Genomic DNA, 14,939 nt, shown 5'->3' with positions numbered 1-14,939 from the left:
TAAGCAATGGAATTTGTTAATCACAACCTGTAGTGATGGCCACCAATTTAGCTTGCTTGAAAAGGGGATTGAGCAGATGGTTGGAGAAGACTCTCCATGTCCGCTAGACCCAATGGCTCTCTGCCGCTTGTAGTATTGGAGGCAGTATGCCCATCAGGTGGCGCACCTGTCCTACCTGTGGCCTTTCTGCAGGCATCTGGTTGGCCGCTGTGTGGAAAGCATGCTGGGCCAGCTGGGCCTTTGGTCTGATCCTGCAGGGCCTTCTTGTGTTGTGAAGGACACAGGGAACAGTGGGCGAGGTCTACGTCCTTGCTCAGGACTGTGCCACTTCTCACTCGTTCCTCTACCATATGGGGCTTTGCTCACAAAATGGTAGCCTGGGAGAAAAGCATGTTGGATGCATCACGGAGTGCCGCACACGGTTCTCCTCTCCTTTCCATTCCTCATGACAGGCCAGTCAGGGAGCTCAGGCTGCGGGAGACACAAGGCCTTCCAGTGGAGTTTCAAGGTTGAGCAAGGACTTGAATCCAGGCCCTGTTTCCTGCTTTCCCCAGTCATTGCCCACAGTTCTAGTTGCTCGGTCACGCTGACTCTGCTTAAACCCCAGGATGCTGCTTAAACTCTGTAGAAAAACACCTGTGGCGATGCTGCGTTGTGCAGCATGGAGTCACCACACTGATCTGAATTATTTAGCTGGGTTTTTTATGATTTAGTCCACCTTTCTGCTAATTTGCATGAACTTACTCTGGTTCTACTAGGAAGGGGGTGTAGCTCAGTAGCGAATCGCACACTCTGCAGGCAAAAGTTTCCTGATTCGATTCCCCGCATGCCTAGTTATGGCTGAGAAGGACTCCTGTCTGCCACCCTAAAGAGACATGGGCCAGTCACTGTAGGCAGTAGTGACTGAAATGGTGTGACTTCAGAGGTTTCAGCAGGCGCTCACATGCTCAAGCCGCCTTCCCACACCCCAGGCAGCAGCCTTCCCCAACCTGGTGCCCTTCAGATGTTTTGTACTGCAGCTCCTAGCATTGGCCATGCTGACCAGGGGCTGATGAGAGTTGGAATCCAAAACAGCTGGGGGCAATAGGTTGAGGAAGGTCGCCACAGGGACTAGAAATTTGGGCAGTTCTTCTATAAAATGGAACAACGCATTCTGGGATCTTACAGTCTCTGCTTCTGAGGAAGCAGGTGCACACAGCCCTGCTTATGATTCTTGCACATACCACCTGGTAAAAAATAACTAGGGGAGGTTTCACTGTTACTTGGGTTCCTTTCAGCACCAAATGTATCCCCAGAAGCCTGTGGACGGTGATTGTGGGGAATATAAACAACCGTGCTGGCCGCACATTATTCGCCTTGTTTTGCTTCCGCCATTTCGAAGTTCTGATGGATTCTCTCCCATCTTTCTCTTCTTTTTCTTCTCTCTCTCTCTCTGCTGTCTCTTGCTCTAGCATGAAGAGGCGTCCCAATTCTTTGAACATCCCCCTCACAGATGACATGGTACGTGGGCAGGTGGGGGCCAAGATCGCCCCCACAGTGGACCACTGGCACCTGAGTGACCTCGGCCAGCTGCAGTCCAACTCCGGCTACAAGGTTTTTTTTTACACCGCCATGGAAATGAGGCCTTCCTGGCCTACTTGTCAAATGGCATCTCCATCAGAACAGCAGGACCTCTGTGTGTCTGTAACCCTTTGCAGCCTCTCTATGCTTTGTTTAACTTAGCTTTGCCAGTGCAGGGCAACCTTTTCCTCAGCCGATTTTATGGCCTGATACAGCAACACACATTCTCCTATCACTTGTCAGGGTCTGTGCACTTTGGGTACAATCCTGTGCACTTTTAGGCAAGAGAAAAGGCCTACGGCTCCTAGCAGGTCCCAGACAGCCCCTCATGCCAGCCTGTAAAAGCTTCCCCGCAGGTGTAGCAAGAAGCTTCCGTCCGGATGGGTCTCCTGGGTTTTAGGGAGGTGCTCCCCATCACCCTGGTAGCGGTGCTGCCCCTGCACATGGTCTGCTCGGTCATTGTCCAGTCGCCCCAGAGATCACTGCTGCCAGCTGAGGACCCATCTCTGCCAACAATTTCTTTCGTGCAGCTTCGGCAGCTACCTTAAGCCGTGTCCACTGTTGTGGAGCGTGCCTGGATGTGGGGCTGCTGTGGGATGGGCTTTGCGGCTGCGAAATGTGCAGGCCAACACGATGCCCCTGTTTCTCAGGCTTCCCATAGCTGGCCAGCAGCTCTCCATAGGAAAGTCCATCATCAAAAGGGGCATAAATCCGCTTAATGAAATGTATAACTTATGCCCGGAGGAAGGCCCCCACTGTGAAGCTGAATGTTCTGCAGTGACTCAGTCACTGATGGCCCCTTTGCCTTGGGCGTGTACTTCCAATTTGCTCCTGTTACACTCCTGACCACGATCAACATCCAAGCTCCGCTAGGACAACCTGACTCTCACTGATGGCAGTACATCAGATCCTTTAAGAGGCATGCGGCTGCAAAGGGTTAAGTGGCCATCGTTTCACAGCTTTCATCATCATTCTGCTGTCCTCCTTTTGGTGTGTGTGCTTCAGTGGTGAAATTCTAGCTGCAATTGTAGTGCAAGAACATCCAAGACTGAAGTCAGGGAGATCTTTGTGGGCCATAAAGCAGTAGCTGTTCTTTAAATGGGCAGCAGGGAAAGCCAAGAGTTAGCAGCTGGGATTGGGTGGAGATGCCAAGAGTGCCACAAGAAAAGAAGACAACCTTTCTGCCACGGATAGTTCATGTTTGTCCCTGGAAAAAAGGGTATATGATTAGCTGGTCGCACCGCAGTCTTGTCCACTACAAAGACAGCTGAAGGTTGGCCATGCACCCTCCAAGTGGGCCTTACAGAGGCTGGTTATTGCAAAGCCCTCCCAGATTTCTAAAGAGGAACAATGGGGATAGAGCTGCAGAAATACAGCGTGGTACCATAAAGCTATGTATAGATAAGAATATCCTAATAACAACAATTAATAGAGGTGATTGTGTATATATTTAATTCTATATAACAAACTATTTGTTACATGGAAGATGAAGAACAGGCTCAGTGCAGACTCTCTTGTGGCCTTATGACAGCTGTCCCTAATCTGGTGCCTCCCAGATGTGTTGGACTACAATCCCTATTGTCCCCAGCCATGCTTGCCTGGTGCAATGGTCCACCATGTCTGGAAGAATGCGGTGGGGGTGGGGGATGGGGAATCTCTCTGCTTCTCAGTTCTTGTATATGGTGGGAGGATAGAGACTGCGTTTTCTTTTCAGGTTGTTACCTGACTGAGGTCTCTTCCCTTTTGCTCTTCCTCCCAAATACACAGAACAAAAGAAGGGGTTTTTTGTTGTTGTCCTTTACCCTCAGTTCACTTCAATGGGATGAGAGTGAAAGGGCTGCCTTAGCCGTTGGCCTTCGGTTTCCCCCTCCCCAGGCATGCACTGGAACTGTCCATCCAGCCTGGAGGTGGTTGGCCTGTGCATTTCCCAACAGTGAAATCCCGTTCCCTTGATCCTTGCTAAGCAGGGTACATGCCTTATTGAGCGTGTGCTTGGCATGAGTGCACCAGGTGGGGCATGTGCATCGTGCAAATGCCCATCTTGCCATTCCAGGTTTGTTTGTTTGTTTCTGTCTGTCAGTCTGTCTGTCTGTCTGTCTCTCTCTCTCTCTTTCTGAGTCCTGCCTGATATCCCACGGATGGAGCCTTGGCAGAATCCTTCTGGCTCATTTGCTGTGATGAGCATGCCCAGCATTCAGTCCTAGCTGAAGTCTGATTTTGCTTCCGAGTGAGAGTCAGTGTAGGGCAGTGAGTAGAGCGTTTTGGTTCCATCCGGCGGTTGGTGCCTCCTGACAGATGGCTCCTAGTGCTCCCGGTCAGAAGGCATAATACAGCTGTGGCGGTTTCCCCTTTTGCATGGGTTTTATGTGGTAGGTGGAAGAAGTGTTGGGGGAAAACAGGAGAACTGCAGGTGGAAGGCAGTGTCTGGACACTCACATTCCATACAACCCTAGCATGTGCAAGCTTTACGTACATGCAGCTTTAATATCTTGTCTTGGTATAACAAAGTTTCTTCAGCATTCTGATTTATCTTTCACAACAACTCTGTGATGTAGGCCAGGCCTGGTACCACTTGTTTGCTTTGCTTCATGGGATTTGAATATCATAGTCAGAAAAAATTGGAGGACATCCAGAATCCTAGGATGTAGGGGGACTAAGCAACTTCTATTCCTCAGAGTAGTTCCAAAGACTAAATCTTGCTTTTCCTGCATCCTGGGATTTGTTCTCTGTTTTCCATAAAGCTTTGCTCGACCAGTGGCGGGCAACCTGCCACCCTCAGGCCTAGTTTCAAAAGTCCGTGTTAAGAGGCCAGTTCAGACCAGCAGCAGGTGTTACCTGCCTCTTCTCCTGCAGTTCGTGGGGCAGTGAGAACGATGGAAAAGTGGGGAGAGGGCGGATTGAAAGGGCAGGAAAGAAGCTGCCTCCACGTTTGTCTCCAGCCCTGCCCACTGCTAGAGTCGCCCCTGCCCAGGGTCCGCATGCAGTCCCCATAGGTTACCCTGTAGGGGAATGTTGCCCTTAGCAGCCCTGTGGCCCAGCAGTTGTTCATTTTGTAGCTGCCAGGATGAGCTTCCTAGCACATCGCAATCATGCATCATATTACAGGGGTGGGGAACCACAGGCCAAATCTGGCCCTCCTGAGCTCCAACTTGGGCATTTCAGGATTACCCAGGTGGCCGCATCACCTTTTCCTGTGCTTACCTCCTTTCCATTGTCCAGCAATCACTATGTGCTTTTCCAGTTTTTCAGCAGTTCTCTCCCTGCTCCCCATTCTAAACAGTTGTAATCCCCCTCCTGAGATGAGTTACTGACAGTAAGAGCCATAAGCTCTTGAAATGTGCTGCATGTTTTAGCTGTGCCCCATTTTCCTTGGGTCTTTGCCCTCTGCTGGCATGGAGCTTCTCCAAATTGAATTTGTTCCTTGGGATGAGAGTGGTTCCCCAACCCTGATGCTATGGGGCAGCCACCAAGGCAGCAAATGAAACAATTAACCGATATATATGGATGCCTTTTCTTTCCCACACCTGTCTCTTCCCCTCCCCTCCTGCTCAAACAACCTTGTGTCCCAGTGCCCACCAGATGAGATGTCAGAATCTGGGCAGTCCTCTGCAGCTGCCACACCAAGCACCACCGGCACCAAATCCAACACACCCACCTCGTCCGTGCCCTCGGCTGCTGTCACTCCCTTGAATGAGAGCCTTCAGCCTGTGAATGATTACATCACATCAAAGAACAACAAGAGATCACGGGAGAAGCGGAACAGCCGGAACATGGAAGTCCAGGTTGCCCAGGAGACAAGGAACGTGAGCATAGGTATAGGGGGCTGATAGGCCTTTCTGCTTTACCAGCTTCCTAAAATTTTTGGCCATATCATACTGAAAACAATCCTTCATCCCATATTCCCAAGGCTTCAAGGATTGTGTGGATTCCACATGAGCACAGCATTTCTAGATTATTATTATCATTACAATTATTACACTGCATTTATAGTGCATCTTTTAACTTCTTGCAGGGAACCCAAGATGGCTTATGTAGTTTTCCTCTCCATTTTTACCTTTTCAACAATTACCCTGTGAGGTAGACTAGGCTGAGAGTCTGTGACTGGCCCAAAGTCACCCAATGTTGTGAAAAGGGTTGTATAAACATTCAACTCTCCACAGAGCAATAAAACTAAAGTCCTTTAATGTTAATTGTCTACAAGATTTACGATACTATAGATAAGTTCCCTAATAGCGGTCCCTGCAGAGCAGATGTCAGTCCTATAATGGCTTCTCCTTCTGAGCCCACATGGGATCATTCTCCCAAGTCATGCCTTTCTTCTCTCTTACGCTGCCTGCTTTGTATTTGTTCAAATCTGTGTAAAAGATATCTGTTTTCAGCTTTTGAGAAATCTATGACACAGTGTCTTCTGTTTCTGGCTCAGGGAGATCAGCGTCAGGAGGGGAGGAGGCAGTTTGCTCTGCCTCTTTCTCATGACTCTCTGTCTCTGATAAAGGTCCAGGCGTTTGCTCAATGAGCTGGGGCTCAGGGGAAGACGCAATAGCTGGTTCAGCTGCTCCTGCATTGGGTTGTGGGGGTGACTCTTGGGTGCAGGGTGCCAAGTGCAAGGTCTCCTCATGAGTCACTGTTTCTGGCGGGGCTTCATGCACGACACCCAATGAACTTCATGGTCCAAGTGCGACTAGAACCTGGGTCCCCTGAGTCCTGGTCTAGCACTGCAAGCAGGCAGGTAAATAGGTGACCCAGTGCATCGCTTGAAATCTGCTCATCTGCACAGAACCAGGTGAAATATCTTGCCCGTTTTGTTTTTATTTATTCATTTGCAGCATTTGTAAACTTATCGATTTCTCAACAGATTCTGAAGCAATGATATAAAAAATAAAACAGGTAAAAAATAAAAAAGGTGCATTAGAACAGGATAGCGTTAGAACCATGACTGGTCAGTAAGGAAAGTTTCCTGAAACAGACATCTTTATTAGGTCCTAAAAAACTAAAAAAGGGCCTGCATGACTACCAGAGGTGGAGCGCTCCAGAGAAATGTGGGCTCTTCTTGTGGATTTCACAGGCTCATGTGGAACCACCAGGTGCGTGTCCTCCGAGACCGGGCAGGTTGGTAAGAGAGAAGAGATTCACTCAGGTATCCTGGTCCCGGACTGTTTTGGGCTTTGTATGCTAGTATCAGAACCTTAAACTTGGTCTGAGAGCAATTAAGCAGCCAGTGCAGTTCCTTTGGCAATGGAGCTGCATGTTGCAGGTTCTCCTCTCCACTCGTCAGAGACTTTGCAAACATCAGCTCACAGAAGTATGGAAAAGGAAGGTGAGAAGGATACAGTTTCTCGGGATATCCTTGTTGCAGTCTCCAAAGAAACAATGAAGCCCTGCATCTAAACTTAGCTGATCTTTGAGGGGTATCCCCGTAGAAACAATATCTGAATAATGAGGCCAAGAGTAAGAAGACCTCACCGTGCTTTTATTGCTTCCCTGCTATGTGCAGTACTAGAACTCATTCATTCATTTCTTTACCACATTTCTGAGACCATCCAAAGAGATTTTTAGAAATTTCAAAACATAAAACCCATTATTAAAGCGAAATGTAGCACAATTTTAAAAACTGGAACTACTTTAAAAGCTAACTGCATTGAGAGTAGGATTGAGAGTGGTGTATGGATTGGGTACACTCCACCTGTTAAAGATCCTTCAGTGGTTGTGTGGAAGCAGATTCTGAATCAGATGAAGAGGAGGGGCCAGAATGAAAGGGGAAACACCACAGCCAGTGGACTAGGGATGAATCAGGCGGTCGCCACAACTCAGACAGCGCCAAATCCTGTGGGAAGAGTTTAATGAGCAAGCCGAGATGGCTGCGTGCATGGAACTAACAAGAACTTCAATTATTTTAAACACTGATTGCATTTCTCAGATGGTTCGCATCGGGAACAATCCTGTACATGTCTTGACAGGAAAAGGTCCCCAGTTCCCAGCATACCCCAGTTTTCTTAGGCTTACAGCCTTATTTATTTAAAAATGCCTTGCCTGCTTTTCACTGTAACATAATCAGAAAGCAAGTACAAACAGAAAACGAAATACAGCATGGAGAAAAATAAACAGATGAAAAAAGAATAACAAATAAACAACCATTTTTGTGATGCAGCAAGAGAAACATTCTGTCAAAACAGCAGGTCTTTAGCTGGCACCAAAAGATTGTAAGACTTGGTATCAACTCTATATGGGAGGCAGTGTGGTGTAGTGGTTGGGAGCAGGGTTCTGGGACTCCGGCAATGTGAGTTCTAGTCCCCGCTTGGCCATGGAACCAAGTGGGTGACTTGAGGCCAGTCACAGAAGCTCTAGCCAACCTACTTAACGGGGTTGTTGTGGGAATCAGACTAAGGGGAGGAGGGGGAGAGTTATGTAAGCCGCTTTGAGCTCTTTAAAAAAGAAAAAGGGGGTGGGATATAAATCTAATAAATGAATAAATAGGAGTAGGGAGGGAGCTTTACCGACTAGGAGTTCTTGAGAATGCTCTCTCTCCCTCAGGTTGCCACATACTGAACTCTAGGCAAATCTGGTACTGTCAAAATGGCTTCCCCGCTCAGCCTTAATGTCTGGGCAGGTACATAATGGAGGGGGCACTTTATCAGAGAGCCGAGTCCTAAGCCTTGTAGGGGTTTACATGTTAAGCATAAGCACGTTCAACTTGGCTTAGGAGCCAAGCAGTGCAGTCAGTGGCATCAGCAACCAGTGTAACCCCTTCAGAATCGGCATGCCTTGTTCCTGTTAGGCCAGCTTTTCGGCAGCAGCAAATACCCTCCTTGATAAGTGGAGACACAGATGCCCTTCCCCATTCCAAAGGTCCTTTGACTTTTCCAAATACACATCCTTGTTTCATGTTCCATCATACAGGCATGGGCAGCAGTGATGAGGGGTCAGATTTTCAAGATATCGACTCTACCCCGGAGCTGGACATGTGTCAGGATCCTCGGCTAGAGCGCACTGGAAACAGGTGGGAGTGCTTTTGTCACAGCTGGTTGGGATTTGGTGTGACCTGCCATTGATGGACCATGAAGGGCCTGATTATATATAAAGAAGCCACAGTCATGCCAGTTTTCAAGTACACGCTTTAGCAGGAAACTATAGTTTGGGACAGGGAAATGGTGGGAAAGGGGGGTAGTACGCTTTGTGTCTGTGGCATGTTTCCTTCTTGCAACAAGCTCTTTTTCTTCCCTCTGGGACACTCTTGCTAATATAGCACCATTGCATATGTCCAGTATTTTACAAACTGAAATAGACATGACTTTAAAGAGAAGTGAAGAGGTTTTATGTACGACTAGTCCAGTTTTATCTACACTTTTAGCCCTAAAACATTCATTTAAAATACCAGTTGATCATAGAATCATAGAACAGTAGAGTTGGAAGGGGCCTATAAGGCCATCAGAATCGGCTCCCTGCTCGATGCAGGCCCACAAATTAAAGTTGTTTCAGGTGGCTGTCAAATTCCCTCCTGAATGCCTCCCTGCTTATTTTTCTCACACAGGGAAATTTTGGTGACTGAAGTTGTATGATCTAAGCAGGAAACTTGCTGTTCCTCTTGTAATGTTCAGTGTTACATTCTAGGAATAGGCTATATTAGAAGATGGCTCAGCACATGTGGAGAACTCCATTTATTGTTGCTTTGGGTGAAATGCATTTGTGAAATGTTGTTGTTTTGGGTGAAATGATTTGCAATCTTGGTGAAGGGAAATGAAATATTGCCAGGCACAACATTTCTGTGGTTTTTCTCCTTACACAACAGCCCCACACAGGGAATAGTGAACAAAGCCTTCGGTATCAACACCGACTCCTTATATACTGAACTTACTGAAGTGGGCTCGGAGGCTATCGGGGACGTGGATGAAGGCGCTGACCTGCTAGGTAAATGATGCTTAAAGAGTGTGGCTTTGATGGTTTTTTTAGCTTGTTTATCTTCACAACAGTCCTTTGAGTTGAGTGATAATGACTTGGGAAATGGATTAAAGGAGGTTCCACTCCTGTGTTGGACTACCATACCAAGGCTGTCTGAGGGATTCTGGGAGAGATAGTCCTACACGTTCAGAGGGCACGAGGTTGGAGAAGGCTGCTTGAGATTATTTCAGTGTTTCAGGCTCAGAGATGAGGAAGAGACTATAGTGCTCAAAAAAAGATTGTGTTCAACCTATGATTCTATATTATCTGTCCTAACAAAAGTTGAAACCTGTGAAGAATAAAAGGCACTTACTTAGTAGGGCTGTGTGTACACAATAGAATTCTCTGATCTGTATCAATTATGCAGCTTAAAGCATATTTGCATAATTTATTCCTCATTGACCAAGCTAATTAGCCTAATTGGTTCCTTCCAGTGCAAAGACTGGGGAAGAGCTACACTAAGCACTGATGCCTCCCTGTCCTCAGGAGATAGGATGCCGAGAATCCTACTCATCCGACATTTGGGCTTTGGGGATTCCCCAGGGATTGCCTACACCAATCATCCCCAGCCATTCTTACGGATGTTGTGTGGGCTTCAACTCAGCCTTGAGCCTTTAGGAACTTGGCTAATAGTTGGGAACACAAGGCCTTGCAGTCTAAAACTTCCACTGGCACCAACTCACCCCACCCCAATCATAATTCGGAAGGTTCAAAAACACAAAAGTGAACTTTTAAGCCAGTTGAATTCTGTGACCACACTCCTATCCTATGTGTTATCTCCCCTTACACATAGCCTTAATCAGCAGAGGTCTGACTATTAAAAAGGTTCAAGGCAAAAGCATAAGAAGCAACAGGGAAGTCAATTCATGCATTAACGGCCTAAGAACTAAAATGCAGAACTATCAAAGCAAGGCAGCCTTAATTAGCTTCCTTTCCCTCTCAGTCCCTTGCCATGTGGAGTTCTTTTGTGCACTCAAGCTCAAACTCTTAACCACAGATTTATTCTCCCTCCCCTGTAACATTCTCACCTGGCAGTGCTGTGCCGTATCACAATGTTTATTTTATCATTATTTCACTTACTAATTTTATACCCTTTCTCTTCATTGGCATGCTCAAGTCAGTGAACCAAATCAGTGTGCCAAAACCGATCAGACCATTCAGCCAGGTGGGACTGAGTCCTCACAGCACACTGAGTTTTATGTCCCACTTGTGGATGAATTCAGAATTGCGGGGCCTTTCTCTGAGTTTTGTTTTTGAGGGGACAAGAACCTAACAGAACCATTATGTTTTATTTGGGGGGGGGGATGGAGAGTGCTCAAAATTTAGCAGTTTTGGGTATCTTCTTTTTCTTTTTTCATGTGCCCGTCAGAGGTGGCCATGCTGGTGTGGTGATTTCCAGTTCCCCACCAGCATCCCAACCACAGCAATGCTGCCTCTGGGACATTATTTTGCAAATAAAGATGGTGGCAGGCTCACTGAAACGAGAGAGGGCTGCCCATTGTCTCCGCTAATAGCGTGACATCCTCCTCAAACAGGTTCCTCCACTGCGGTGGCAAACTTTGCCCCTTGGAAGCTCAGAGAAAGGGCCCCCAGTTGCGTGGGCTCAGATTCTTCCGCTCTGTCTGCTCAGAATATTTATTATTATTATTATTATTATTATAACATTTCTATGCCGCCCCTTGCCGAAACCTCGGGGCGGCTTACAACACAATAAAATACATTTAGGATGAAGCAATTTATGAAACGGAAATGCTTAAAGCAATAGAGGGAATTTAATCGGCCAAGGTGCAGGCACGATTAATTTCTCACCATTCCTCTGACAGCTCCTTTTCAAGTACAGCACCCTTTGGCCAATAACACCTATCAGTACAGTCTGTTATTAGGGGATGATAGGAATTGCAGGCCAAAGATTTTCCACCCCGATAGAAAGACTAGACTAGCCGCATCTCACCTGGCAGGTGAGTGGGGCAGACAGCTTGGCGAAACGGACGCAATCCTTTCGTGTGGCCCCCCTGTAGAGCAGTAATTCAGAAGGGATGGGCAGCTAGCCATCTAAGGACTGCCGGGGGCCAAGTGGGGCGGTCGGGGAAGCCACTGAATTTTGTTTCTAGGTGGCTCAGCTACCTTCAAGCGTAATCCTTTCTTTCCCTCAACTAAGAGGGCATTTTTGGTGACGGCAGGGGAACCCAGAGAAGAATGCGCAAGTGGGTAAGTTCTGGCACACCGCCTTTTTGCGAGGAGTGGAGATCCGTTCAGCGCTTAGCGTTGCATAGGTCCCACTCGCTCGCTCCGGGTGTGGACCACCAAGCTGAGCACAACCCACCGGCAACGCCTGGCGAGTCTCGGGTCGTGCCTTCGCGTGCTCTGATGGATGTGGACACAGCTAAGAGCAGTCTTCCCCCTAGCTGGTACCCTCCAGATGTCATCAAAATGGAGAAAGACTCCCCCACCCCCACCCCAGAAAGGTTCTCATCTTGTAGTTTTACTGGAAAGCACGGTAGGAAAACGTGAGGCATGGCATCAAAACCGAGGTTAAGTCAGGGTTTCTAGAATAGTCTCTACCCTCCTCACCTATATTTTCATCTGAAAAACTGACCCTCCTGCCCCACATTCCTAAATGTCCCCTCCGTAGTTTCATGCTGTTTGCAGTCATGGTGGGTCCCGTGTTTCCTATTTCATGCCTATTGACATTGAAATGGCAAAATCATGGTTACTTTCTTTTGTTTTATTAAAAAAAATCCTGACTTTTTTATTTTGTTGGTTTTGATCACTGATGGACTGTTTCTTTTTCCCCACTCCTCCCCCCTCCTGTCTCTCTGTGCTTCGCTGGACATGGCCCATAGGGGAGTTTTCAGGTGTGTATCTCTCCTCTGTTCAGATTCCTTGTTTGTTTCTTTTCCCCCCCATCCCCTTTCTCGAATTTTAAAGTGAGTGACGCGTGAGATACGTGTATACACATGTGATACTCCCCTGCTCTTGTCCAATCACAGTAAGCTTTGCGGACATGGTCCCGCTTTCCCCATGTTTGATTGGCTTGCATGACAGAGGTCCCAGACCCGGTAGAACATTCTCTGCTTTTCGCTCACATGTCTGCTGCATCATGGTAAAGCTTTTTCTTTCTGGCTTTCTGCAGCCTCGCTCCACTCTGCCTATTTGGACCTTTCCCTCTTTTTGGGGCCTGAGGTGGGAGCTGGGGAACCCTGCTGTTGATTTGTGTCTTCCTCCAGGGTAGAAAGTTTTTGTGTGGAGAAGACCCAAGGCTCTGACTGAGGTTCCTTCATCTTACAGGTTCCAGTTATTGATCCTTTTCCTCCCTCAGAGGGACTTACTTGCAGGCCTGGCAAAAGGTTTAAGGTTCATGGCTAGCAGGATGGGAATCAGCCTTCAGTTCTCACAGGTGATAAGTTTCCAAGTGCTTGAGAACGTTGGACAGAGCTCTAGCCAAAGAGGATCATAGAACATCCTTTCTAGGTGACTGAAATGGAAATGCTTAAATTAGTTGGGTTCCTCAGATGTTGTCTGACTACAGCTCCCAACAACCCCAGCCAGAAATGGCCAGTGGTTGAGGATAATGTGAGTTACGCACCAGCAACATTTGGGAGATCATTGATTTGGAACCACCTCAGAAACTGTGCTAACCAGATGACCTGAAGCGTAGTTCTGGCCATAAACAGAAGGGGAAAAATACTACTCACATGGGGACTAGGCAAATGGGAACTACATGAATGTGTTGATTCCTGACATATTTTAGGATATTCTCCTTATCAAAGTAAAGCTCCTCCAGAAGTTCTCCACAACTGAGGTGCTGAGGCAGGTACCATTCTGACTGCTTCTTTTCCATCTCACTGATGTTGGAACCAACTCACTTGGATCTTTTTTCATTCCTTTGCTTTGTGGACTTTGCAGCTGTTTGGAACTTCATTGTTATGTGTCTACTTATAGTCACTTCATCTCAGCAATGGAAAAAGTTACTGAAAAGAGCAGTCAAGATTATGAAGGGATTAATGTTCTTTTCTCTGTGAGCATTAATTTTAGATGCAAAGTTTGGGAGGACAGTATTATTATTATTATTATTATTATCGATTTATATCCTGCCTTTTTCCTACAAAGGGCTCAAGGCAGCTTACATCATTCTCCTCCTCCATCTTATCCCCACAACAACCACCCTGTGAGGTAGGTTGGGCTGAGAGTCTGTGACTGGCCCAAAGTCACCCAGTTGGCTCCATGGCTGAGCGGGGACTAGAACCCAGATTGTCTGAGTCCCAGTCCCAGTAACAAGAAAGGTGGGTAGAGCTAGAGGTTAACTTTCACTCATAACAGTAGGACTTTGAGGCTGCAATTGAATGCTCATTGAAAGCAGTGAGACTTCTGAGTAGACACATTTGCATTGCTCAGTGAATCATCAGTGAAATTGATTGGCTGTGGTACTGAGCATACCCAATGGGTGTAGAAAGTTAACTGTCTTTTTTGCATTGTTAATGGTGCAGAACTGGAAAAAGAGGAGGGTGGAGATTGAAATGGAGGATGCTAGAAGAAGCCATGACTGGCTGCATGGCCAGAAACATTTGCTCTATGCTGCAACATTTTCTTGCAGGCCCCATTTAGTAGCCAGAATGGTGAAATGGTGATTCTGTGTTCAAGGGCAGAATGGAGGAATTGAATAGCAGTTGCTTGAGGGGATGTGACACCATGTCTGTCTGTTTCTGAGAAAGTCCAGCTGGCCACACTGGGAAGGAGTTTGTTCCAGAGCAAGTTGGTCGCGCTTAAGTCCCCATTAAAATCTGCTGGACTTCAGTTAGTTGGGATGTAACTTTCCTACTTTGACTGCAGTGTGGATTTTCTCCGGATTCAGTTAGATGAACTCTTGCTTCAATCCAGCAGGGATGTTCTTATGTTTTAACTCTGAATTAATACTAGATCTTGGTATCTATCTAATGCAAGGTATGCCATTGGACAACAAGCGCCATCATTCCTGACTCTTGACCATGTTGATTGGGGCTGATGGAGGCTGGAGTTGGGGTTCCCCACTCTGTCATAATGGAACAGGGTGGGAATACCCTTTCCTGAGGAGGGTAGCCAAGCTTTTCAACCACTAAGGGGTGATGTGCCATTCACATGCAGCAACTCATGGTGAGTTTTCTGCACTTGAAGGTGCAAAACAGGAGGAAAGGTATGTGTTGTGTTGAATTGACAACCAAGATGTGGATTGTCATGCTTTCTGCGGACAGCAGATGTAATGGTAGACTTTTCAACCTGTTGGCATAGGTCACCACAAGGATCCGGGAGGACACGTAAGTCAGGGAGGTTGCCTTGCTGCCAGTTGCATTCAGTACACAGATGTGGAGCAAGAGCTGAGAGTCCGATGCAGGAGATGATGGGAGTATTTCCAGACAGCTGCCAGTTGGAAGGCGTCATGCCGCTCTTTTGTCCTTCTTTCCATAACA

At 47.2% G+C, this 14,939-nt stretch overlaps 1 protein-coding gene across 3 annotated transcripts in view; it reads left to right on the top strand.

Annotated features, from left to right (window-relative positions):
• MAPK8IP3 (mitogen-activated protein kinase 8 interacting protein 3) overlaps positions 1-14,939 on the top strand; it is an 81,273-nt gene that overhangs the window by 24,146 nt on the left and 42,188 nt on the right. For 2 of the 3 annotated variants that reach the window (XM_044433360.1, XM_044433361.1), the window contains exons 6-10: positions 1,461-1,593; positions 5,130-5,373; positions 8,458-8,557; positions 9,347-9,465; positions 12,339-12,350. In XM_044433360.1, coding sequence (XP_044289295.1) covers positions 1,461-1,593; positions 5,130-5,373; positions 8,458-8,557; positions 9,347-9,465; positions 12,339-12,350 — 608 coding nt within the window. Of the gene's footprint in view, positions 1-1,451; positions 1,594-5,129; positions 5,374-8,457; positions 8,558-9,346; positions 9,466-12,338; positions 12,351-14,939 lie in introns of all 3 variants that reach the window. The other variant, XM_044433359.1, reaches the window with a different exon arrangement.

The sequence above is a fragment of the Varanus komodoensis genome, unplaced genomic scaffold, assembly GCF_004798865.1.
Source record: "Varanus komodoensis strain SLA01 unplaced genomic scaffold, ASM479886v1 scaffold26, whole genome shotgun sequence".
Taxonomy (NCBI): Eukaryota; Metazoa; Chordata; class Lepidosauria; order Squamata; family Varanidae; genus Varanus; species Varanus komodoensis.
The sequence above is the reverse complement of the archived record's forward strand: the minus strand, read 5'-3'. Positions and strand labels throughout refer to the sequence as shown.